At 44.8% G+C, this 27,972-nt stretch overlaps 1 protein-coding gene and 2 long non-coding RNA genes across 7 annotated transcripts in view; 2 read left to right on the top strand and 1 right to left on the bottom strand.

Annotated features, from left to right (window-relative positions):
* LOC147019879 (uncharacterized) overlaps positions 1-27,972 on the top strand; it is a 127,038-nt gene that overhangs the window by 65,697 nt on the left and 33,369 nt on the right. The window lies entirely within an intron of this gene.
* The window catches only part of LOC147019880 (sarcolemmal membrane-associated protein-like), a 204,523-nt gene that overhangs the window by 51,242 nt on the left and 125,309 nt on the right, over positions 1-27,972 (bottom strand). For all 4 annotated transcript variants that reach the window (XR_015061559.1, XM_085894680.1, XM_085894682.1 and 1 more), the window contains 3 exons: positions 23,593-23,667; positions 22,862-23,031; positions 12,464-12,593 (listed from right to left, as the gene is read on the bottom strand). Coding sequence is in view for 3 of the 4 variants with exons in the window: in XM_085894680.1 (XP_085750806.1) it covers positions 12,464-12,593; positions 22,862-23,031; positions 23,593-23,667 (375 nt within the window). In the remaining variant the exon portion in view is untranslated. The remainder of the gene's footprint in view (positions 1-12,463; positions 12,594-22,861; positions 23,032-23,592; positions 23,668-27,972) is intronic.
* On the top strand, positions 26-27,901 carry LOC147019881 (uncharacterized). 2 transcript variants are annotated; one of them, XR_015061561.1, is made up of 3 exons: positions 26-136; positions 26,101-26,269; positions 26,494-27,901. It is a non-coding gene; the product is annotated as an uncharacterized LOC147019881 (long non-coding RNA). The 2 variants fall into 2 exon arrangements; XR_015061560.1 differs by having other exon boundaries at positions 26,101-27,901.

A 27,972-nucleotide genomic window follows, 5' to 3' on the forward strand; every position in this document is an offset into this window, starting at 1 on the left:
TTTTCATGCGCTTTGCTTGCAGGTAGTGATGTGGTTCAACTTTTGTGGTGCTTCTATCATACTATTGCACATTGCTCTTGCATTCATTGAATGAAGATTCATTTCCTGCTCAAATTCGTGAGAAAGAGGATGTAAGGTATGTATGCCTGGCATTGGGGACTCCAAGATTGAGGTTCCAGTTGATGACGACAGCATGCCGAAAGGATCATGGAGATCATGTTATATTTGTTCACACCTGACTGCTATATTTCCTGACGTTCCCCAGCTATGTCCTTTATGCAAACGCTTTTGTGCTTCACATTGTGGGTGAAAGTTGTGATAATGTATGACTTCCCATCCTGTGGCACTGTTGTCGCCTCAAGATCACAGGATGAACCAACACTGTGTAATAACCTTACCATTGCTAACATTCCACAAGGATGATTATGAAACATATTTAGTTTAGCAGTGTTCCTGCCTGGAGGTTTGTCTCTTGCCATTTAATGTCCACAACCAGTGGGCAGTGTTGAGAACCTAATTTAACATCGTCAAAGGAAAGTATTAACCCCAAATTCACAGACCCCATATCATCGTCTTCCCCCAGAGAAAGCTCTGCTCTACAAGGAATAAGAAGAAAATGATACGTTTTATTCCCCCCCAGCCCCCCAAAAGTGCACACACATGCATTTTGGTTCCAGCACACAGGTGGCTTGTGTGCTACAATGCATGCCATCATGTATCCCAATTTCCCTTTGTTCCTTTGTTCTCTATATATTGCCTCTATATACGTGGTTTCTGTTGAAACAAATAGTCCTAGTTCATTAGCAACACACCTTTGAAAGGTAAGATTTCACCTGATATTCCATCGAATCATGATGTTACTCACATCATGTCCCAACACATATTCAAAAAGCTTGGCCTCTTGGTTCATGAGGGCTTTGTGCAAAATGCAGTAGGTGGTCAAAATGGACTTTAACTTATCCAGGTTAATGGAAATCCTTATCAAGGTAAATCACAACTCATCCAGTTTGTGGTATATTTCAGCGGTAGATCACACGTCCAAAGGTAGAATAACTAGTGAAGGCAAATCTCATGAAGTGTGATATAGTATTTCATATTAATAAAGGTTTCATCAGCAAAGAGATGTTGATAAATGGAGATGTTGACTTTGCAACCGTTCAATCCAAGGGAGAGAGGGGAGAATGTACCCTGTGGTCTACAGGGCACTGCAGCAATGGGCCACTCTGTACACATGGATAACCATTCAATGAAAACTTTGTGAAATATAAACACTGAAATGCCCTTGACTAGTTGTAGGTTTGTGAAGGGAGACGTCCACAGGTCATTAATCCTTCCCGGCATAAGTGCAGGCTCATGGACGGAGCAAGGAGGAGGAGAGGATTGATAATCACCAACAGGAACACGAATACGGTGCTTCAAACTGCAATGACATCATACCACACGCTCCCCTTTGTCGAATAGCTCCTCCACGAGCCTGATCCTCCTGAATATACGGTGTACACATATAAAAAAAAGGCAAGTCGATTGCACAGGCATTGTAGAAAAAGGCAGGTAGGATGAAAGTATTAGTAAAACTAGAGGGGGAGCACTCGGTAGAGTGCAAAACCTCCGCCGCCAATACTGCTAGGTCACTCGAGTGAACCTGATATCCTATTGCTCACAGTGCTCACAGAGTTATAGTTTGCGACTTTCCCTTTTACTTTTAACTTTTACATACTCAATTCATTCGTCATAACTAGATTCCTTGAGACAGAAATTGATTTTACGTGGGCATATCCACCTGAAGTTCCAAAATCAGCCGCAATTATAATTTTGGCATGTTTTTTGTTGGAAATCACTTATAACATGTAGAAATGCAAAAAAGAGAAATCGAAATTTTGTTGAAAAAAGTTGCAAAAATTTTTTCTCTCACAATTTTTTTTTTTGGGGGGGGGGGGGGGAGGGGTTGGAAATCACTTATAATGTGTAGAAATGCAAAAAAAAAAAAAATTCTAATATTTTTTTCAAATTGGCCGCCATAGCGGCCATATTGGATTTTGGACCAAGTCCAAAATCGAATGGCATGATCCTTGGACCAGACCTAACCCCCCCACCAAGTTTCGTCAAAATCCGTTGAGGAGTTTTTTTCGGTAATACTGTTCACAAACAAACAAACAAACAAACAAACAGAAAGGGGCGAAAACAGTAACCTCCATCCATCTTCGAAGATGGCGGAGGTTAAAAATGTTCAACGATAAACAAAAAGTTGTACTTCGAGAAATTACCATCCGTACGAAACCATCCTGAAACGCCGCAGTTAAAATCATCATGGTATCAGCAGTGAGAAAAAAAAAAAAATTATGACAACAAAATGAAAAGAAACTGTTTTGTAATCTAAATATCGACCAACTTGAAGGTTAAAATGATGGAAATCTGGCAATTGGCAAGAAATGCGATGAAAGTTAAAGGGCCACAGCACAAAAAAAGTCAACGACTCACTCAAAGTGTAAATAAAGTGTCGCCTGTGTTTCTCGAGTTTAATTGGTACTTGTTTAATTTGGAAAAAAAAAAAAAACTGAGTTTAATTGGAAAAAAAAATATTCAGAATATAAAAGCCATCTATATTTTACGTACACAAGTATCAGTAACATTTTACACCATCCCTCGCACACTCCAATATTCCAATTATACTTGCAATGTTTGGGACCACGATTTGGACGTGCTCACAAAGCACGCAACGCACGATAATACTTCAATACGAGCAAATTGCTTTTTCGCAGGTGTACAAGCAAAGGATCGTTTAAATAGCCGATCACGGTTTAAAAAAAAAAAAAAATTCATTAACTGCCCAAAAAGAAAAAAAGTTTTATTTGTTTCTTCAAGCTCAACAATTAAATAATTCCGCCTCCAATTGGTCACCTTGGGAATAAAACCTTTCTAGTGTTGCTTGGGATCAGTTTCAGAAAATAGCAACTTGAGATTGCTGGTATCGTTCCTGGCCAACACCAGCCAAAGGAAATGTTTTTGTTGGATTCTTCAAACAAGATTGGCTCCTCCATTGGCTGAGTATGGCAGCAGGTGTTTATATGAAGCTGCCACTGATGATAAAAATGGCTTTATGAACCCTACCTCACTCAGAATTAATCTCTCTGGTCTCACCTCTGGCAAATACTGCAAATGAAACAGCTTTCAGGCCGTTTATTACATTCTTAACACCGATTCCAGTCTTGTATGCTGTACAATGGCAGGAAGTATGTAGGTGTTACTGTTGTTGATTTCATCTTCGCATTGGTAAAACCTGCCTTCAGTAAAAATGACAAAAGATTGTGGTAATTAAAAAATAGGACCGCGCATCCTACAGCTCACCTGGATCAGGAGCAACAGTCACTCAAACCCCCTGCAGACCCCTTTGAACCCTGATTTTTTTTTTAATGCCATGAACAAACTTTAGTGCATCACGGGTGATGAAGGTTGTGGTCAAGTTTCCTCGAAATTGTGTGTTGTTTCGGAGAAGAGAGCAAATACCTATTTTGAGGGAGTCAACCCACCATAAACCCTCTTAACGAGTACAAATTTTGATGCAGGTAATGCACCTTCATTAGGAATCGGATACGAAGCTTGTGGCCAAGTTTCATCAAAATCTTTTGTTTGGTTCAAGCGATAATGACTGAAGTGTTTACGGACTGACTCACTCACTCACTCACTCACTCACACTACTTGATCGCATAAGCTCACTGGACTAAAGTCCAGGTGAGCTAAAAACCATTACTTGTACATATGCTAACCAACCACCTGTCCCCACCCCCTCAATCTCCATCTACGTGACCTGCAAAAGCACCAACACACACACACACACACACACACACACACACACACACACACACACACACACACACACACACACACACACACACACACACACACACACACACACACACACACACACACTGTCCATTTTTGGTGTGTCCAGTGTCTGTCTATTTCCCACTTCCCCACTGTTAATTTGGTACACTTGTGTCACCTTGCTTCTTCACAAGCACACATGCTATATATTGGAAGCAAAAGGAAGGCCGAAAGAAAAGATGTTCGACAGAAAAAGACAGTATGGTTCAACGAAATTATCAAATTTGCTCTCCTCTCTGTACACTGACACATGTATTTCATCATGTAAACTTCATTCAGTGAATCCAATGCTTTAACTTTACATAATCCTGAATATCACTTTTTGTTCAGTTAGTAGACACAAACAACATGTCTCCATGGACATGGCCCAGCGACGCTTGGCTTGTGCATCAAAAGAGTTCAACGCTGGGTAGCCAAAGTGACAGCCAACTATTGATATAGATTCTATCCAGATGTGCACCAACCTCATTTGGGGCTGAACAACAGTGTAAGAGACCCAGGCCAAAGAAGAGGAGCACATTGGGCATGCACCGCTCAGCCGGTTCTGCCTCAATCACAACAGTGTAAGAGACCCAGACCAAAGAAGAGGAGCACATTGGGCATGCACCGCTCAGCCGGCCATGCCTCAAGCCATGCCTCCATTCAGGCAGCATCCGCAGCCAGTGAAGTTTCTTGGTCAAAAATAATGTCTGGTGCAGTGAAAAACTGGCAAAATGATGAGTGTTCAAATTTGACCTGGAAATTTCGTTATACAAGGTGGAATAATGGATGCAGATTAATATATGGATGTCTTTTATAATATGTATATGGAAACATCTTTATGACCAAACCCATAATGATGTATTTCTTGGTTTTTATAATGTAGTAGCAGACTACTTCCCCACCCCCATTCCCCCTCCCACCACCCCTGGGCGGGTCGAGTTTGCGCATTACTTGCTGAAAAAGGTATAGTCTGTGTTTTTAAAGAAAACCATAGATGTTTGCTTGATGTGCACCGAAAAGATTGTAGATGGTCAAAAGGGTCTTGAGAGTATTGGAGTTTTGAAGGTCTTTAAAGGGTCTTGGGGGGTCTTAAAGGATAATGGGGGTCATGGGGGTTTTAAGGCTTGTTCGGGGTCGAAAGTGTTTACGGGGTCGAATGGGTCTGAGGAGTATTAAGGGTTTGGGGTGAGAAAGGGTGTTCAGGGTCTTAAGGGTCTTAGGGGTCTTAAGAGTAATGGGAATGTTAAAGGGTCTTGGGGGCCATAATGATCTCGGAGGTCTTAAGGGTCTTAAGATTCCAAATGGTCTTTTGGGTGTTGTGATGAATACATCTGTGTAATATGAAAGTTAAATCTTGAACGTTTTTTTGAAATATCACATGCACAAGCCAAGTTACTGAGATGGTTGCGATAGCAACATAATTCAACCATCACAGCCGTGACCAAATCAGGTTGAGATAATGTCATGAGGAATAGATATCTGCAATATGAAAGCTAAATGTTCAATAGTTTTTGAAAAATCCGGTGCATAAAAGTACATGGACGGATGATGGGTTGGACTGAGCTCATTTTAATGTCTCTTGTCGGAGGGGTGGGGGACAAAAATACAGAGCTGAAGGTGATCATCATAAGAAATGATTACAATACATACCATCCTAATGAAGCTTTCACCGAATGAGTAATTACTTGCACACAATGCAAAATATGTTGGCAGAGTCCTCGGATAACCAAAACATTTTGTTTGAGATTCATACCTGGTGAGCGGAATAGGCAACCAAATTTATCTGCTGAACAAACCTTCAGGTCAGGTCAGGAATGGGAGCATGTGCCGGAGCAGCGCGTAACTGCATCCACTTTCCACCGGTACTCCAGGGGCCTCCGTCTGTCCATCCCCCAGGCAGATGCCTGGCCCATCCCAATCTCCTTAAGATGCTGATCAACCTGCTGCAACCACGAGTCACTTGGTCGGCGCATTGGCCTCCTCCACCCATGAGGCTCCCTCACTGAGATAATCTGGTGAGCAGGATCAGTGTCAGGAAAACGAGCCACATATCCATACAGCCGCAGCTGACGCTCACGGACTATGCAGGTAACAAATCTCATTTGAGTCTCTCTCAGCAACCGCTCGTTGGACACAAAGTCGGACCAGCTCGAGCCAAGGATTCTCCGAAGAGACCTGGTACCAAAGGAATTAAGTCTCCCTCTCAGATCCCTGGTCAGAGTCCAAGTCTCACATCCGTAGAGCAAGCCAGGAAGAACCAAGGACTTCAAGACTCAGAATTTCATCCTCCCGCACAGGTTCCGGCAGCACCACACCCCATGATCCAGTGAATCCATGATTCCCCAGGCCAGACTCAGACATCTATTGACCTCTGGCTCACAGCCAGCAGACATGAATATCACTGAGAAGGTAAGTGAATCTCTCCGTGACCTCAACATCCTCACCTCAAACAGGTACAGATAAGATAGCAGCATCCAAGATGTCATTGAAAGTCTGGATCTTAGTTTTGACCCAGGAAAACCGTAATGCCAGAGGCTTCGACTACTCATTCAGCACCTCAAGGGCACCTGAAAGGATATCCACTCTGCAAAGATGACTGAATCATCTGCGAAATCAAGGTCAGAGATCTTGACATTTCCCAAACGATGCACCGCAGCTTGATCTCTCTGACATCATCCCTATAATCCAGTCCATACAAGCGCTGAAAAGTGTGGGGGCCAGTACACACCCCTGACCAACTCCAGTAACAACTGGAAATAAGTCGGAGATGGTACCACCATATCTCACAGCACTCTCAGTAGCAAAGTATAGTTCAGAAAAGAGATTGATCAGTTTTTGTGGTACCCCACAAAGACCAAGAATCCTCCTGAGGGCATCCCGATTCACTGAATAGAATGCTTTACAGAGATCAACATAAGCTGCAAGCAGTTCCTGCTGAAACGCTCACCTACATTCAATGAGGACCTGAAGAGCAAGGATACGGTCAATCGTTGGCCTCTTTGGTGTAAAGCCTGACTGCTCTGGACGCTGCTGCTCAAGCAGATGATGGCGAACTGTCTCAAGAATTATCCAAGCAAAGACCTTGCCCACTCCTCAGTCGTTGTTGCAGTCCTGGCGATCACCATTCCCTTCCCAGAGAGGGACAACAAAGCCTCTCTTCCAGTCAGTTGGGATGATGCCTGTGTTCCAGGCAGAACACAGAACTGCATGCAATGACACGAGTACAGCATTTCCACCAGCCTTGAGAAGTTCAGCATGGATGCCACAGATCCCAGGAGCTTTACCCCATTTCAACCGGTTCACCACAGCCTGTGTTTCCACAAACAAAGGTGGATCACAGTTAATTGGAGGGTCAGCAATCAGGATCGTAACACCCCTGGCATCCAACTCAACAGCTGGTGGATCAGCCTGGTACAACCCTTCAAAGAAACCGGCCCAGTGGGTCTTCACTTCAGACGCGTCTGTCAAGAGCTCACCAGCCTCCGCCCTAAGTGCAGTTCACCGAGGGATGGGCTTGAAGTAACGCAATGCGCAAATTCCCCTGGAAGCAGGTCGAGAATCACTTGACTACAAGGTGATGCTCTACCCCCTCACAGATTCCTCGCACATAGGCCTCCTTGTCCACCCTTAGCACATGTACAGTTTTACACATCAGCTCCTTGAACAGCTCAGGCATTCAGCCTGGCCCTGTGACTCTGGTCAATGGTATCCAGTGTCTCTTGAGAGACAAAATTCTTCTTCACCCTTCAGTGAGTTCCAAGACATCCACCAGCAACATCAAGGATGGTGGTGTTGAAGGCACTCCACAACTCTTCAGGATTCGCCAAAGCATTCAGACCCCCCCCCCCAAATCCCCACTCAGCATGTTTGCAAACCCCTAAGCTACCCTCTCATCCTTGAGCTTGCCAACATCCAGCCTTGGTTGGGATGGTACCATTCTCCCGGATTTAAGCTGCAACTTCACAGTTGCTACCACAAGCCTGTGGGCAGTATTGAGGAACTGAGCACTCCGGTAGACCCTGCAGTTCTGTATTATCCTCCCGCGACCATCAATGAGCACATGGTCAATCTCCTTTGCCACACCGCCAGTGCTGGAATACCAAGTCCAGTGATGAGCCTGTAGATGCTGAAACCAGAAATCAACCACCCTAAGTCCATGACTTTTTGCGAAGTCAAGGCACTTAGTGCTATTCTGGTTCACAGTTCCAGACCTATGGGGACCAACACACACCTCATAACCATCCCCATCAGTTACAGTTGATGCATTGAAATCCCCCAAAGACAGTAGAGTATCTCGCCTGGGGCACTGATCAACCACAGACTCGAGCGTGGCATAGAATGCGTCCTTCACGGTGAGATCACTCGACTCAGTCGGAGCATATACCGAGACCAGGGAAATGACACCCAAGGAGTGATGAATCCTTAATCTCATAAACGCTCGTTGACCAGTGTTACCTCAATTATCATTGCAGTCAGCTTATTGGACACAGCTATGGCAACTCCTTGGGCATGGTAACCATCAGAATGACCAGACCCAATAGTAGGTGTAACCACCCGCAATGATCTCGCCGCAATCCGGTCTCCGAACCTCAGAGAGTGCTGCAATACTGATGTCCAAATGCTTGAGTTCAGATGATAACAGAGACAGTTGATCATCCTCTCTTCAGGATAGAATATTCCAGCCACCCACCTGAAGGGACTGCCATCTGGTGGACGACACCTCAGCACCACACCAACACACACCACCTCAAGCTGACCTGGGAAGGTTACTCTGTGGTTTTCCTCCCATCATCAGATTGGGGGGCCCCGAAGGCTTTTCCCCAATCCCGCCATCCTGTGAGCTGCCTTGCGATGGGGGGTGGGGGCAGCTGCATAGGAGGTACTCCCACGGAGTGGGTTTTCAGAATTATTTTTGCTTTTCGTACGTTTTGCGGAATGAAGGCGGGAGTGCAAATCCTGCCACCAACCTCCTAATAAAAAGTAACCCGACTGCAGGAGGACGTCTGCAGACACAGTTGGGCACGAGATATGGATGGCCGTTGGCTCACAAGGAGCTCCTCCGCCCTTTGACAGGTTTTGCTTTTAATCGTGCTGGGTGTGCATATTCATACACCCTCCTCACCATAAAACCTGGTGGGGGAGACAGTTTAGTCCCAACCAACCCAACCATGGAACAGGTTAGTACAGGGTTACATGATAACTGTAGCAGGTCACAGATCTGATCTGGTCTGACCTGACAACAAACCTTCCATTGGTTTTATTTATCCACGCTGTTGTAGGTTTGATTGAAAACAGTCAATAACGAATCACGACTGTGCAAAATAATTATTTAAATATCCAACCCATTATAATGAATCCCTGTGTCGCAGGAGCCATCATTTATTTTTTAATCAGGAAGTGAGTTCAAAACGAATTGTGTAACAATTGTAAGCCCGCTTATTCACTGAATGTACAGTGAACATTAATGGAACTCACACAAAACTGCGATATAATGATTGGGTTGCAAGCGGACATGAACTACCGTATTTTCCAGTGGTATAAACTACACTTTTTTATTGGCAAAAAAGGTAAAAGTTGGGGGTGTGGTTAAGACACGGGTAGAAAAAAAATAAACAAAAAAAAAACTAATCAGTCTCAAAACGACCAATGCTGATTTTCAATCATATTCCAAATGAACACTTTTGCAGCAGTCTGAACTGCTGTTGAGCTCAATTCCGCCATTTAAATTTCGAAAGTCTGTTCAGGTTAAGAGTTTGTACAGCGTTTTATTAACCGTGTGCAGAAATTAAATAAAGTGACGCCGGGAGACACCCGAAGTTTAGGTGCTTGATGTATATCGAGTCTCACGGCTCAGAAAACTTCATTAAACACAAAAAAGAAAGAAGAACACCTGGTCTCACATCAAAAGAAGAATAATTATTCACAATAGTTAGAGTCAAGTAACGGAGCACCCACCTCAAATCGGCTTGCGTGGCAAGCTTCCCTCGTACGTCGTGTTCAAGAGGAAGGCGCCGCCCAACGACAAGTTTCCAGCCGGCGCAATTGCTCGTGCGCAGCAGAAGGGGTGGATAGAAGGGGACTTGTGGTGGTGACTACCTTTTTACATGCATCATTTTCGACACGAACATCCGATGCAGGCAGAATTAATCCATCAAGCTTGTTCCTTACATGCTGACGCTGCGCTAGCAAATGCTGGATCGCAGGGCGAAGTTTAAAGCTAGGAACAACCAATCAACCCCGAGTACTTTTCTATCAGTGGTTCCTAACTTGCTTCCCTCAGATTACTCCCATCGACCAGACGAACTTTCTTGCTTCGCAGGCCTTTGTATTCGACCCAGGCTTCGAGGAACATTTGCTGCATCTCCGTGGAATCACCACAGACAAACTTTCCTATTTCCTAGAATTGGTGTTTTCATTAGTTGAAAAATCAACATTTCATGATGTGTTTCCCGCCGTACCGGGATTTTCAACTTGGATTTCGAGGAGCATTGGCCATATGCATCTTGGTTGAACTATGACTCCCGTCGCTACGTTCGCTGAGCATAATGTTGACTGGGAGACTGAAGGCGTTCATCGGGAGGATGAGAAACGTCAACCTTCTGATGATCTGTGCCTGGATTGTCAAGGTGTGGGAGGAGATACTGTCGGACATCATCAAGTGAGCATTTCTGAAATGCTGCATCTCCAACAACATGGACGGCACAGAGGACAACGTAATTTGGGAGGAGGAAGCTGCAAATGACTGTGAGAGGGGCGTGGACTTGTTCTACCCTGATTCGGACAAGGAGTTACATGCCGTCTTCGACGAGGAAAACATTGACGAGAATTTCCTCGGGCTTAGCTGAAAAGCTTCATCAAACCCAAACAGCTCTTTTCAGTGCCACAAATCCACAATAAATATGTTTGATACTGGTATGAATCCCTTTTCTTCCTTTTTCTCGGAACAAAAAAAAATCCTCTTTTTAACATTAAAAAATAAGAAAGAAAAATAAAACCTTTTTGCAATCCTCTCCTGTCTCTCTTCAACTTCTTGCAAATGAGAATAAGAGTGCGAGACGAAATTAAGCGGACATGGGTGTAAGCATGTTGATACCTTCGTCACTTTGTTCCGTACAAAGTTAATGTGCAAATGTATTTAGATCGAGATCAGAAAATAAAATGATCAATATATTCATTGTTTTTGAGGGTGAAAAATATGGATGTAGTTAATACACCGGAAAAGTTCTTTTCTTTTCGTTTCTTTTTTGAGGGTGAAAAACGGGTGCGGTTAATACATGGCCGCAGTTTAAACACCGGAAAATAAGGTACATGTTGAAATTGACAAATAGGTCTTGAAGTAGCTGCATACGAGGTCTGACAATACACTCCCAGGATTGAAGCCATATAATTTTTTTTATTGTAAACGTACTAATTGGGTTTAGTGGTCGCCTTCAAAGTAATTTCCTTGGGAGTCTATACACACTTGCCAACATTGCTGCCATGCTTATAAGCACCCTTGGAAGTCGTTGTCTTAAATGCCTTTTAGTTCATTGGTCACGGCTCTCTGGATCACTGAAAATGATGCAAAATGAGTTCCTTTCATTGGAGTTTTGGACGCCAGTCAGATCGGACCACCATTCTCACCCTTTCGATATTTCATCCCTTTTGGCAATCGATGGGCATCCCCCGACCGCGTGTCATCATTCACAACAATTCTCTCTTCCGCAAGCTGATTGGCCCACTCAAACATGTGATCTTGACATTGCGTCCTGCCTGTGAATGAGCTTCAACTTGTCGAAAATGTTCGTGTCACTTTTGTTTAGTTTTTCCGAAAACTTGATGATGATTCTCTGTTGCATAAATTTGTCGTTCATCGTCAGAATATGATTGCAACACATGATTTTAACAAAACTCCAGTATGGCTGCAAAACACAACCGACCGATACAACGGCTAGCACAGTACTGACACGAAGATTACGATGCAGGTCTAAACACAAAACCCAAGCCAGTGCTGCCACCTGTCAAGAAAAAAACATCAGTCCTGGAACTTCATTGTCAGACCTTGTATATCTATTAATTTTTCGATGTTTCCTGTTCACAAAAACTTACATTTTAAATAAATGTTTTGAAAATGAAAAAAAACAAAACCTTATTGCTACAAACGGTTGTAAAATACATAAATACTGTCCAGACAATGCCATTGACAGTTGGAATAACAATTGCCAGGGAACGGGGCTGACAAGATCACAAGACTCCCATTCAACCAACTACAAGCAACAGCTTAAAGGCCCAGTGAGTTAATTCATCTTGGTAAGTAAAGCTATGAGGGCATACACTATGGACACTTTTCAGGCAAGTGAAAAAAAAAAAGATTCAGGCAACCAAATTTGCAATAGTGCCTGCCCAAAGGGCAACTACAATGTCAAAAATCCCGTGAACCCTGCAATGTGATATTCCAGCTTTTAATGTAGATACATTTATTGGATGCACTGTGATATTCTGGGTTTCAACATATCAGCAATTAATTGGATCAATTGTGGGCTTAGCTTACAATATCTGAGCACATCATTGGATACATGAAGAATTTCAAACGTCAATGAACTTCCTTCAAGAACCATACCATGGAGTCGAGGACTAGTCTCCCTGCTGCTTTTGCTGTGCACCGACGAGTTCCAGGAAGTGTTCCAAACTGGTGCTTGTTTCTTACTCCTTTCTCTTTGGAGATTGGCCCGTGCATGACCAAATTCTTCCTTCGAGTGATTTTATGAAAAAAAAAAATGGATGGGGAGAAAAAGGAAGGCTGTAAAAATGAGGAAGTTTGAAGAATCTGCAATAAGAGGTGCGAAACAATATCGGAAATAAGCCATTAACCTGTCGTCAACCAAAAAGCAATGAGAACACATACTACAGGAAACAGACACAAATAAAGCCCATACATGAACCATTTATACTCTGGTGATGTGGCACGGTGATAACTAGAACTTTTCAATACTGCATACATGCAACTCACAGGACAATTAAAAACTGAACAGAATCATTGATAATGTCATATAATAATCAACTCAAACCAAAGGACAAATCCTTATTTTAATATTCTAAGGAAATAAGATGGATATCAGATGCCAGAATCCATCCTGGTGCACAATCATCTCATGTCATCCCCTATCCTGACCCACAATCTTTATTTCACCACATTAACCTTTTTAAACCACTCCCTGTTGCTTGCAGGTTGTAGTGTCTCTGTGAATCTCTATGAGTCTCCGCGCCCCTCAGCCTCGCTGCGAGTCTCCGCGCCCCTCAGCCTCGCTGCGAGTCTCCGCGCCCCTCAGCCTCGCTGCGAGTCTCCGCGCCCCTCAGCCTCGCTGCGAGTCTCCGCGCCCCTCAGCCTCGCTGCGAGTCTCCGCGCCCCTCAGCCTCGCTGCGAGTCTCCGCGCCCCTCAGCCTCGCTGCGAGTCTCCGCGCCCTCAGCCTCGCTGCGAGTCACCGCGCCCCTCAGCCTCGCTGCGAGTCTCCGCGCCCCTCAGCCTCGCTGCGAGTCTCCGCGCCCCTCAGCCTCGCTGCGAGTCTCCGCGCCTCAGCCTCGCTGCGAGTCTCCGCGCCCCTCAGCCTCGCTGCGAGTCTCCGCGCCCCTCAGCCTCGCTGCGAGTCTCCGCGCCCCTCAGCCTCGCTGCGAGTCTCCGCGCCCCTCAGCCTCGCTGCGAGTCTCCGCGCCCCTCAGCCTCGCTGCGAGTCTCCGCGCCCCTCAGCCTCGCTGCGAGTCTCCGCGCCCCTCAGCCTCGCTGAGAGTCTCCGCGCCCCTCAGCCTCGCTGAGAGTCTCCGCGCCCCTCAGCCTCGCTGCGAGTCTCCGCGCCCCTCAGCCTCGCTGCGAGTCTCCGCGCCCCTCAGCCTCGCTGCGAGTCTCCGCGCCCCTCAGCCTCGCTGCGAGTCTCCGCGCCCCTCAGCCTCGCTGCGAGTCTCCGCGCCCCTCAGCCTCGCTGCGAGTCTCCGCGCCCCTCAGCCTCGCTGCGAGTCTCCGCGCCCCTCAGCCTCGCTGCGAGTCTCCGCGCCCCTCAGCCTCGCTGCGAGTCTCCGCGCCCCTCAGCCTCGCTGCGAGTCTCCGCGCCCCTCAGCCTCGCTGCGAGTCTCCGCGCCCCTCAGCCTCGCTGCGAGTCTCCCGCGCCCCTCAGCCTCGCTGCGAGTCTCCGCGCCCCTCAGCCTCGCTGCGAGTCTCCGCGCCCTCAGCCTCGCTGCGAGTCTCCGCGCCCCTCAGCCTCGCTGCGAGTCTCCGCGCCCCTCAGCCTCGCTGCGAGTCTCCGCGCCCCTCAGCCTCGCTGCGAGTCTCCGCGCCCCTCAGCCTCGCTGCGAGTCTCCGCGCCCCTCAGCCTCGCTGCGAGTCTCCGCGCCCCTCAGCCTCGCTGCGAGTCTCCGCGCCCCTCAGCCTCGCTGCGAGTCTCCGCGCCCCTCAGCCTCGCTGCGAGTCTCCGCGCCCCTCAGCCTCGCTGCGAGTCTCCGCGCCCCTCAGCCTCGCTGCGAGTCTCCGCGCCCCTCAGCCTCGCTGCGAGTCTCCGCGCCCCTCAGCCTCGCTGCGAGTCTCCGCGCCCCTCAGCCTCGCTGCGAGTCTCCGCGCCCCTCAGCCTCGCTGCGCGTCTCCGCGCCCCTCAGCCTCGCTGCGAGTCTCCGCGCCCCTCAGCCTCGCTGCGAGTCTCCGCGCCCCTCAGCCTCGCTGCGAGTCTCCGCGCCCCTCAGCCTCGCTGCGAGTCTCCGCGCCCCTCAGCCTCGCTGCGAGGTTCCGCGCCCCTCAGCCTCGCTGCGAGTCTCCGCGCCCCTCAGCCTCGCTGCGAGTCTCCGCGCCCCTCAGCCTCGCTGCGAGTCTCCGCGCCCCTCAGCCTCGCTGCGAGTCTCCGCGCCCCTCAGCCTCGCTGCGAGTCTCCGCGCCCCTCAGCCTCGCTGCGAGTCTCCGCGCCCCTCAGCCTCGCTGCGAGTCTCCGCGCCCCTCAGCCTCGCTGCGAGTCTCCGCGCCCCTCAGCCTCGCTGCGAGTCTCCGCGCCCCTCATCCTCGCTGCGAGTCTCCGCGCCCCTCAGCCTCGCTGCGAGTCTCCGCGCCCCTCAGCCTCGCTGCGAGTCTCTATGCCTCCTAGTGTGCAAAGGAAGCCTGGTGTTGGCTTAGTAGTTAGGGTGGCGGCTTGGAATCCTCGGGTCCTGAGTTCAAGCCCCGTTGGCCGCTGAATTAAAATACACCAGGAGGTTGACTCAGCCTGTCATCCTTCCGAGGTCGGCAAAATGAGCACCAGTGTACTGGTAAGGGGGACACTGCATCAGCGGCATAGCCACGTCCCAACCAATGATGCAACCAGCAGCCACAGGCTGCACTAGAGAGATGGAGAGAGATGGAGAGAGATGGAGAGAGATGGAGAGAGATGGAGAGAGATGGAGAGAGATGGAGAGAGATGGAGAGAGATGGAGAGAGATGGAGAGAGATGGAGAGAGATGGAGATGGAGAGAGATGGAGATATAGAGATATAGAGATATAGAGATATAGAGATATAGAGATATAGAGATATAGAGATATAGAGATATAGAGATATAGAGATATAGAGATATAGAGATATAGAGATATAGAGAGGTATAGAGGTATAGAGGGACAGAGGGACAGAGGTATAGAGGTATAGAGGTATAGAGATATAGAGATATAGAGATATAGAGATATAGAGATATAGAGATATAGAGATATAGAGGGATAGAGGGATAGAGGGATAGATAGAGATAGATAGAGATAGATAGAGATAGATAGAGATAGATAGAGATAGATAGAGATAGATAGAGATAGATAGAGATAGATAGAGATAGATAGAGATAGATAGAGATAGATAGAGATAGATAGAGATAGATAGAGATAGATAGGGATAGATAGAGATAGATAGAGGGATAGATAGAGGGATAGATATAGATAGAGGGATAGATAGAGGGATAGATATAGATAGAGGGATAGATAGAGGGATAGATAGAGGGATAGATAGAGATAGATAGAGGGAGAGATAGAGATAGATAGAGGGATAGATAGAGGGATAGATAGAGGGATAGATAGAGGGATAGATAGAGGGAGATAGATAGAGATAGATAGAGATAGATAGAGGGATAGATAGAGATAGATAGAGGGATAGATAGAGGGATAGATAGAGATAGATAGAGATAGATAGAGGGATAGATAGAGATAGATAGAGGGATAGATAGATAGATAGATAGAGGGATAGATAGATAGATAGATAGATAGATAGATAGATAGATAGATAGATAGATAGATAGATAGATAGATAGATAGATAGATAGATAGATAGATAGAGATAGAGATAGAGATAGAGATAGAGAGAGAGATAGAGATAGACAAAGAGAGAGAGAGAGAGAGAGAGAGAGAGAGAGAGAGAGAGAGAGAGAGAGAGAGAGAGAGAGAGAGAGAGAGAGAGAGAAAAGGGCATCTTTCAATGGCATCAGATCATTCTGATCAGGAAGCCCAGCATGGCATCACGTTATAAATGAATACAAAACAAAGCAAATAAACAAACAAACGTGAATTGTGATTGAGCTTTTTTGTTAAAACATGGTAGCATTCCGCCGGTTGTGCACAATCACAGTTTCAGTGCAGATCCCTGGGGTTGTGTTTGCAAAGAAGTTTTCATCACTATTATTAGAAATGGTCAATTCCGACATAAATTAAAATCGGCTTTGATATAATGTTCAATGTAAAGCATTCGTGAATACAGATGAGTGTTGTTACATTAATTATACAATCATGTGTTTGTTCGTAAGGGATTTAAATGTGGGTTAGGCCAACTCAGCGCACATTTGGCTTATTCCGGAGGAATTCTATTCATGAAAGAAAAGCACTGGAAATGGATTTATGTAAGTGCATAATCAATAAATAACAACCAATTTTTACTTGCCATTACTTACCAGTTTATAACATATGGCTCCCCAAAAGGAAATGCCAAAGCATGCAGCTTGAGCCAGACATTCAGGTGCTGCCCTGATGCCTTACAGGCCAAGTGGTGATGGCGTGTCTTGTCAAGGAGAATTCCTTTTTTTCTTATTTCAAAATCACATTAAATAGTTTAAACTTTAAAGCATAATTAGAAAACAAGAAAGCTATCCAATGAGACATATTTAACCAATTCCTCGTGCTTTATCTCGTGAAAAATACTTTCCAGGAAATAGTGCTGCCATATATTTTATGCCGATTCTCGATGCCATAAGAACATCACGTGATATCATCACAATGTAGAAATCGTTAATTGGCTCTCCATACATCGCATTTGAGAGACTTTTTCTTTTTTGAAATTCCATGGAGAAGATGGGGGTGCAATGGCACCACCAGGGCAGGGATCTGAGGGTGGGTGAGGGAGTTGCAGGCAAGTCGTCTGGCTGAGTTTGATAACGAGCTAATGGCGTACGCAAGTTGGTGCTGGTTTAACATTCCATGTGCAAGTGAACTGTAACATCCACCGAACTGTCAATATTTCCCCCTTTCTACCTGTGTGTGATGTTTGTTTGGTAGAACTTGAAATCCAGAAGAGAAACCTGGTCCGCAGTGAATGTCAGTGCACGACCGTTCACCCTTTCCCGTCTGTGCCGTCACATCGTCTGCTGCCCCCACTGCATGCCATGACGCCCCAATCTCGTGCCTCTCGCATCCCTCATCTCCCCCTCCCCCTTCCATTACAGTGAGTTCCATCAATATTCGAGCTCGCCATTCAAATATTACTGATCTTTCCACTAATTCCCTTGTTTACTGTGTCCAACTGTTACCCACTGCCCTGCTGTCATTTCATATAGACCATAGTCTGCTTTCATATAGAAAAGAGAGACCATACTCTGTGCAGAGCATTGGTGCTGCTTAAGCAGTTTCCTTGGCTATTGGGCACCACTCCGACACAGGATACCAGCAAGCTGGCACTCATTTTGCTGACCTCAGAAGGATGACAGGCAGAGTGAACCCCACCTGGTATTAATTTAACAGCCAAGTGGGACTTGAACTCAGGATCTTATGATCCAAAGCCCACCACCCTAACCATTAAGCCAACACCAGGCATACATACATATTATATATATATATATATATATATATATATATATATATATATATATATATATATATTTTTTTTTTAATCGTTAATCAGCCATCGTCAAATTTTCTCATCAGCCCAGCACTATCAATTACATAATCATTTCAAGGAATTGAACCAAATGTGCTCAAATTCGTGTATTTTGAAAATGCAGAGTATGAAAGGGGTAAGAAACAAGCCACACTGTACAAGTGCCGACATCCGGCAACAACACCAAAGCCAAGTGGGAAGTCAGTACTTAATTCAGAGGAAGAGGGAAACCAAACAAAGAATAGAAACGCTTTAAACATGAATGACATGAAGACCCCAAAAGCCATGCAAAGCCACATGTTCAAATTGCTTTGAATTCCCACATATTGAGTATTGAGGAAGAAACATATTTTAAAACAAGTGGTGCCAGGCACAACAAATCCCACCCATTTAAGGCATAAAGTTATTTTGGGGATCAAATTTAAATTTGATACATCCTTAACCTGAATGTTGATTATAAGGAATAGAACAAGGAATATTTTAGTTTTAGTTTGAAGTCAATTAAACCATTTTTGACGAAGTTATGAGCAAAAAACGATTTTGACCTTTTTGTGACCTGACCTTGACCTTTTACCTAATTGGACCCAAAAGTTAATGGGGTCGTCCGAGGTTAATTACCCACCTGTGGATACAATTTGACAGTGTTTGAGCCAGCTGTTTTCCCGTAAAGTTGTATTTTCGTAACCATGTTTTAGTTTCAATGGAAAATTTGTAATTTTGACCGATGACCATGACCCCCAAAACTTCGGACCCTACCGATCTTCACAAATATGCATCTCGGAATTTTTCACTGTAGGAATGGGTAGGATTTTAAGTGACAAATAGAATAAGGTTCACTCTAAGCTTAGTTTGAAGTAAATCAGATCATTTTTGACGAAGTTATGAGCGAAAAACGATTTTGATCTTTTCGTGACCTTGACCTTGACCTTTGATCCAATTGGACTCAAAAGTTAATGGGGTCGTCCAAAGTTCATTGCCCACCTGTGGATTAAATTTGATAGTGTTTGCTAAAGCCGTTTTGCCGTAAAGTTGCGAACAGACAGACAGACAAACAAACAGACAAACATACCGGATGATTACAATATCCCGCTCCCTCCCTCAGGGGGGCGGGATAATAAAGAAAAGCATGCTAATATTTTCACCATGCAGCAGAAGGATGAAGTTGATGTGGCAGTTTTATGTGACATTCCAAGATGTGGCAGTTTTAAAACATTCCATAAACTAGAAGGGCACTCTTCAACATTGCGACATCACCAGATATGCCTCTGCCCACATTATTACATCATAATAATACTTGTACCAAGTTTGATTTGAATCCCCGAACCCAGATTCAAAAGAGTGAATAATTCTGGCTGCCAGACCGTGTGTCTGATCAGTTTGAAATTAAAAACAAACATTCATTCCATATGACTACTCGATCATAACTGTGACATTTCACATCGATTGATGAAGCAGTTCAAGCGAAAAGTGTATTTTTAAAGATTTTCGTTCAATCCAATATGGCTGCCAGATCGTGCGACGAATTAATTATTTGTGAACACCATGGTATTCCCAAGGCTTGGGGAACATCCATCCATCCATCCATCCGTCGGGACTAGACACTGCACAGAGTGTTGGTGCTGCTGAAGCAGTCTCCTTAGCTATTGAGCACAATCCTAATGGCTCAATCATCCCAGCAAGTTGCTACTCATTTTGCCAACCTTGGAAGGATGACAGGCTGAGTCAACCCCACCTGATATCCATTCAATGGCAGAGCGGGATTTGAACTCAGAACCTCAGGATCCCAAACCGCCATGGATGTTCAACCCCATTAAGCCACCACCGGGCATGGGGAACATGAAGGTGAAGCTTCCCCTCAATCTGTCAAGCCATTCTGGAGAAGAAGATTTTTAAAGATTTATTCTTCAAAAGAAATCATAGCTGCCAAACAATGTGACCTAAGACATCATAGGTGGCGAACTCTTTGTTCCTCATGAATCGGTGATCATCCATGTATCGTTTCTCCTCGATCTGTTCAGCCGTTTCGGAGAATATTTTTGAAGGTTTTTATGGTAAAAACAATCTGGCTGCCAAACCACGTGAGCGATGATGTCATCAATTCCCCCCCTTCCCCCATACAATTTAGCATGACATTACCAAAATTTTCATACTGATCAGTTAAAGCGGTTGACGTATGCAATTATGACGTTATAACGAAGCCACCTACGACGTCAAAAATCACACTTGTTTCCCATAGGGAGCACTCGACATGTGCCGATTTAAAAAAAAAATTCTATGGAGAGCTTTCAGAGATACTGAGGTCGAAAGTTTTTCCTTTTTTCCAACGTGGCTGCCACACCACGTGATCTTTGACGTCATAATTATCATTAAAATATTGTACATGAGTAGTCATAATGATGATAATTCTGTGTCAATCGGATAAGCGGTTGCAGAGAAAACAGAGAAAACAGAGAAAATCAGCACGGACGGACATACGTTTGCACGGCCAACCCCAAAACATAATGCCACCGGCAACTTCATCAGCGGAAGAATAAAACGGAAAGCGATAGAGGTGACATATTAAAAACTAAATGGATGACAATGCTTATAAAACACAGCATTACTCCATATGACTCATCCTGCAGTATTTAGCAAAGCGACTTGCACTTGCATCCATTGTTCTCCAATGAACTGCAATGGGAATGTATTTAACTATTTTGGGAAGTAAGTGGTGTGGAAAATTAACAATTTCATTATTACTGCGTGGCCGTTAATTTCACAGTAGAGTCTAAAATTATGATATTCTTCCCTCAGATTAGGAATGTTTATCAAGGATGCATGCTTGAAGGAAATCATACATTTTTTTTTATACAACAAAACATGTGAAATTTACTCATACCATCAAATTATGTTGCAATTTGAGCAATATGACCCTTCAAAACTCAAAATGTGTGTATACTATATACAGGTATTGAACAAAATTAAATATCCCATCAGAGATGGGGAATCCCCCGCCATTGAATGAAAAAGGTCATACATATTCCAGATAATGAGGGAGGTGAAATGGAAACAAGACACCATTTGGTCATCTCGAAAAAGTTCCCCAGGGGTGAGGAACGGAGCAACCAAAAATAATTGAAATCAGATCAGCGGTTTTCCATTTATTACAAAAAACATTTTTTTCAAGATGGCCGCCCCAGTCGGCCATCTTGGATCCGGCCACGCCCAAAATCAATAGGGTTCTTCCTTTTCAGGTGGTACATGTGTGACCCAAATTTCAAATCGATATGGCGAACAGTTTATGAGTTATCGCACTAACAGCTATAAATGTTGACGCCCGGACGGACGGATAGATGGACGGACAGCCGGACGACCTGGGTGACAACAATATCCCCCTTCCGCCACGTGGCGGGGGATAAAAATGAAAATGGAAACAGCTGGGTAAATGAGGGACACCAAGTAACGGCTTCCACCCAGGTGTGCCCCATTTGTTAATTAAACAAATAACATCCCAGCAAGCCTTGGGTCATGTATAAAAACGTTGCACAGGCCTGTTTGCCTCTAATTATGGCTAGCATGACTACAAGAGGAGACCCCCCCAATGCCCCCATCCAAAGATCACGTGTGGTTTCCCAATGGTTTTGCCTTCTCAATCACCAGATCTGAACCCAGTCGAGCATTTATGAGATACGAGACGACCCGTGAACCCGTTAGGTTCCCGTTGTGACAGCTTGGTTGATAAAAAAAATATCATTTCAAAAAAAGAAAAAGAAAAAAAGATAGCTCCAGCGAACTATACCGCTGAGGTTGTTTGCATTGATCAAATAATCCCGAAGAGTACTTGACTGAATCGGAAATTGATTTTTTAATAATTTTTTTTGTTGCCCGATTTGAACGAAACTTGATATTGTGCGTCAATGTGGAAAAAAAAAAACGGAGAAAAGAAAGTTGAAGAAATTATTGTGCGTTACCTTCTTAACACAATTTCATTTATTAATGAACATGGAAGTATTAGATCAAAATGGCGATGTTTATTTTATGCTTAAAATAAATCGTTCTTTGTCTCTACTAAATATTTGAGATTTTTTAAATAAATCATTTCAAGAAAAAAAAAAGATAGCTCCAGTGAATTATACCACTGAGGTTGTTTGCATTGATCAAATTCTCCTGAAGAGTACTTGACTGAATGTGGAATTGATTTTTTAATAATTTTTTTCGTTGCCTGATTTGAACGAAACTTGATACTGCACATCACAGGTTAATGGTTCGTAAGGTGGGCTGAAATTTTTTGCACTGTCGTGTACCATTTTGGCTGTATTTCAGGAACATACATACATACATATATATATATATATATATATATATATATATATATATATATATATATATATATATATATATATATATATATATATATATATATATATATATATATATACACACACAAGATGAGAGTTTTAGTAATATAATATATATTTAGATTCTGGAACGACGCTCGAGACAGCGTTTTCCCCTTCAATCAAACAGGTGCGAGTTGATTAACTTTCTCGTGGAAGAATGGTGCCATATCCCTCCCGAAGAATCCTAGACATTGGACGACTCTGCCACAGCGCTTACAGGCCGTACTAACTGCAAGTGGTGGCCCAACACCCTATTACGTGACTTTCCATTGGTGTTTCCATCTTTTTGGACACTACTTGTATATTCGACATCGTATTAAGCATGTATGTTTTGTGGCTAAACACAGTGCTCAAGTATTGCAAGAAAATTGTACAACAAGATGCGACTGGCAGCTCTATTGCCACAGATGCAAATGGCCAGTTTGAAATTCGATACAAGGTGATTTCCTGAGCTGCAAAACATCCCGGGAAGATTACAAGTCTCACAGTTTCCCTGTGTATGCTTTTTGTACCTGCAGAGAGGCAATATCTGCCTCACGGCCCATCGCGGCCTCCTCAAAATCCAGCCTCAGCCTCTGGGCCTCAAGGCGAGCCTCTTCCAGTTCTCTCCGGGCCTCATTAAGCTCCAAAGCCTTCTCAACCCCCAAACTCTCAAGTTCTTCTCGCAGAGATTTCAGCTGCCCTTATGGGGTGTAGCAGAGATAAAGGGAAATAAGAGTTTGGAAATAAGGGTTTGGCACAACACAGCAGTTGTGGTGTAAGTTCAATGACTGGAAGTTAGTGAGAGAAAGGATATGAGAATTTAAAGTGTTTGGTATTTCATATTCATGTGTATAATATACATATATATATACACACACACACACACACACACACACACACACACACACACACACACACACACACACACACACACACACACACACACACACACACACACACACACACACACACACACACACACACACACACACACAAACACACAAACACACAAACACACAAACACACAAACACACAAACACACAAACACACAAACACACAAACACACAAACACACACACACACAAACACACACACACACACACACGTACATGAGATGAAGATGTCAACAGAAGTCAATGAAAAATCGAGCAGAGAAAAGTTTTCATAGAATACCAGTCTGACATGCGTTTATTCGATCATAACCCCATCTTTAAAATGCCCCATTTTTCAACCCCACCACTTCGTAAGTCATGTGGGCCCACCATGCAATCGCTGGAGGTGCCGAGCTGAAGCCTCTGCCTGCTTGTTACTTGCTGCTCGCTCATCTTCCAACAGACCTGGATGGGAGAGCGGCAAACAATCACAACAACACTTTGGGTTCACAGCCTTAGCACAGCTGGGATCCAATCATGAACCACATATTGTGCCAAAATAAAACAACCATCTTAGAACTCATCTCCAATCGATGGTCTGGACAATTGTGCCTTAACTAGACTATAGAGGAACCAAGTTGTGTGTCTCCAGAGAGAACGGTGAAATGTTCAAGGCAGACATCAGTCTACAGTACTGTGGGAACGTGGCATCAAAACAAACTTGTGTTACATATGCATTTGTGCGAGTCTTTATAAGCAGCTGCAGCTCATCCAAGGGAACTCTCAATACAAGTTGCATGTAAAAACAATTAATAACAGACCTGTGTTTATATTGAAAACTACCATTAGGACACCATAATAGACACACAAAACCGAATGAAGTCAAAATTGCTGAGAAGCTCAGATGCTCGGAACAACATGGCAGAATTGCTAATTGTTTGTACACAAAACAAAATTTATGATGCTTCCAAAAAGTTTTTCAGCAAAGTATTTTGTTGCTTTTTCAAAAAAAGAAAATTATGACCTTGGGTTGCATTTTTTTTTCATTGTTATTGCAGACCTCAAGTCTTATTTCCTCTCTGACTCCATGTCAGATCAGCATTGTGGTTTCCACCCTATCCACTTCACTCAAGATGTGAAGCATTGGATAGATGCTCCTTCAAGAGGCAAGGAGTAATTTCCCTGGAGATCCCGCAATATTTATACAATGTCCGTACTCCAGCTCCGCTCAATAAGCTATCAGCCAATAGCATCCAATGTCCTCTCCTTGAGTCAATCACAGATTTGCTCCATCCATAGGAACAGTGCTTTGATCCGGATGACATTTTCTCCACTGCTTTACCCTCATGATGGAATCTTTGAACCTAACCTGCTTTGGGTCACACAAATATGCCTGGTGTTGGCTTAATGGTTATGGTGGTGGGCTTAGGACCCTAGGATCCCGAGTTCAAATCCCGCTCTGCGGTTGAATTAATACCAGGTGGGGTTGACTCTGCCTGTCATCCTTCCGAGGTCTGCAAAATGAGTGCCAGCTTGCTGGTATCCTGTGTCAGAGTGGTGACCCATCCAGGATTGTGCCCAATAGCCCAGGAGACTGCTTAAGCAGCACCAATGTTGTGGACAGAGTGTGGCCCAAATGGATGGATGGACACACAAATGACCTCTCCAGTTCCCTGTAAAACACACTGTGTGACTTTGCAGACAGAACAGCTTTTCAGTAATGTGCCTGGTAGACCATGGCTGTATCAGTCTGTCGATTTTGAAAATAAAATTAAAAAAACAAGCAAACAAAAAAATAAACCAATGTCACCCGCAGGGTGACCTGTATCTTGCCAAAAGGTGACCACGTGTGACTTCTTTAAGGTCACACTGAGGGGAACAGAGCTGCTATCCACCAGGAGCGACTCCTTGAGGAATATCTGCCTACGAGAGATTCCGATGAGAATCGTTCTACAGAGTAACCACGAAAAATATGCGTTTGCCTCATAACGTCACCAAAATGACGTCATAATGTCTCAAGCTTGACATATCTAGAAAGCACTCATCGAGGTGTTCAATTTGAGGTACTACACGATATGGTTCCTAAAACTTGAAAATTTGACCTTGGGGTCAAATACGTTTGACCTTAGGCGCTAACCATGAAGGTCAAGGCCAATCGCCACCATAAATTAATCAGCTGAGCGCCAGACCATGAACTATATTCTCATGAAGTTTAAAGACGATCCGATAAAAATTACTCAAAAAATAAGGGTTTTGTCGACTCCCCTGATTTGCGAGAAAGTGACCTTGACCTTTGACCTTGACCTTCAAAATTTTGTGCACTGAAAGGGACCTCTATAGGCCTCTGATATGCAAAGTTACAAAAATTTCCGATGATAACTGTGCTCTGCAGAATTTTTTATACGTGATTACAGACAAACAAACAAACAAAAAAAAACATACAAGCTGACTAACATATCTTGCAAAAACTTCGTTTTGGCAAGATAAAAACAACCACCTGGAACTAATACAATTTTGCAAAGTGAGAATTTACCGACTTGCCAGCCTTTGATTGCAAAGGCAAATGAGAGAATTTTGCTTGTATTCTTTCAATCTCTAGCAGAGGTGCAGTCATTGGAACCTGGGGGACAATAATCAAAAGACCTCTAAAATCAATCACCACCTTGGAATAATCCTGCGTTGCAAATTTCCAGCTCATCTTACTCTTGAGTGTACAAAACCATTTATCTGCAAAGCCAATTACAGTATCCTCCATTCGAGGCTGGAGCTGCAACATCACGTCTCACAATCCACCCCCTCCCCTTTTCCAACCCTCCTCTTCCCTCCTCCCAAACCCAACCCTGGAGATCATGGAGTCAAATGTCCTCTATAGTTTATCTTTTGGTCTCTGTCTTGCAGCCTCTGCCCATAATCCCGTGACATTTGCGGAAACCCTGTGGAATTTCAACAGTCAAGTGATCAAGAGACCCAAAACCAACTTCACATATAGAGGGATGTACTGCACTGTACAGGGTGGTTACAAAGTCCTATTACCCATCCACCCCTCCCAAAATCATCATCTACCCTGGTACGTTTCACATATATATTGTTGCGGTTTCTCGGAACCACATGCATCCAACAGATAGTGGTCCCAAGACAGTTATTCCATTATTATACGTATAGATAGTCCCTTTCCTTTTGTTTAGCGGGACAACAAGGGAGTGCGTTGCAATGATCTAATAGCTAGGTTTGTTTAAATAATTTTCTTCTTCATTTTGTCCCTACTCTTGTTTTCGTCTGATTATTCCTGAGGTTAATCAGCCACGTGCGCCTTCCCTGTGAGTTGAGCCCTCATTGAGGCCAGCGCGTGGGGCACCGCTATGAGGAAACTGCAGCACAGAGCCCTCGCTCCAGGGCGAGCCCTAAACCCAACGTGTGCAGCGAGCCATATAGTGCACTTAGCAGTGCGGGATTATCGACTCGAGCTTCCGATGATGTGGGGAAGATTGCCGGTTGCATTAAAAAGCATGCGAATGAATACCTCTGCAGAGGCTGCACGAATGGTGTTTTTCACAACACAGGAAACACAGCCAGCACGACGCCCACGCTGTACGAAATGCGAACGGAGGCCAATAAAGACGACTCCACGCCATGTTGGGCGGGATACGAGTGTGCGGAGTAGAAGCGGCTTGTTCCTTTTCAACCTCAATATCCGACACATATTGGTGCTCGCCTCGCGCACACGCTCGCGGAGTCGGGTGAACGAGAGCCCTGGCCACGTGCATAATGGCCGAACCGCGCGCGCTGTATGGAATATGCTCGAAGGCAGACACGTACACCGCTCGTGAAGCATGCATGGATTTCTCCATAACGATGTACCTTCGGCCCTCGCTGGCAGCAGCAGATTCCCCACGGATGGTGAACGTCTTCTCGTCTCTACGGCCAGCGAAGCTGCGATCGAGCCGGGGAATGTACAGTGCAGGCCGCGTTGGAACGCCCATTGATCGGATGCCCGAGTGGGCATGTGGGACCATTGGCCGGTCGCCAGAGCATGGCCCGCGGGTTTTTGCAGGATGATTCGCATGCCAATTTCAGTGTGGGCGATTCGTGTCATGTCGTGGGGTCAGAGTGGAATATTGCCACTGCCTGAGATGGCCTTGCCGGAAACGAAGTGAGACGGTTTCCAGCCAAAGTTAGCGGGCCACGTGAGGGGTCGGGGCTAATCGGAGCGCCCAATTCAGGTGATGACGTTTCGAATTGAGGTGGCCCCTCCCCCCACGCGGCAGGTCCAGGTCTCCACACGCTCTGCTGAAGCCAGAGACGATGCGCCAGCTGTCGGGTGCCACACTATGGAGCATCCCCCCCCCGAAACGTATTGGTGGCGCATCGTGCTCTCAAGCACAAAGGTACCAAGAATGGAGCCTCAACTCCTTTCCCTTCCTGGTTCAAAACTTTCTCTTCATCGGGTTTTCTGTGTCTGTGTGTGTGCGTGTGTATATGTCCTGGCGCCTGTCTGCTTAAAGAAGACTGCAGAAGATCGTTATCATTATTATTGTTATTATTTTCACGTTAAGTTTGATCTGTGTCCCCTTTTGTAAGTTGCCTGTTTATTTGCTGCACCACATCTCTCCCCAATCTCTGCACAACACACCCCAATAAATCCTGATCGTACCACATACCTTTCCTCACCCATTGTTAATAAATTATTATTAGAAATGTTCCCTGCTCGTTTTTGTGGTTTCTTTCATTGATCCAGCATGGTCCGAATCCTTGCTTAGCCAGGACTTTATT

Source organism: Eptatretus burgeri, chromosome 9, assembly GCF_056783735.1.
Source record: "Eptatretus burgeri isolate ZD-2024b chromosome 9, Ebu_testis_v1, whole genome shotgun sequence".
In the NCBI taxonomy this organism is placed as follows: Eukaryota; Metazoa; Chordata; class Myxini; order Myxiniformes; family Myxinidae; genus Eptatretus; species Eptatretus burgeri.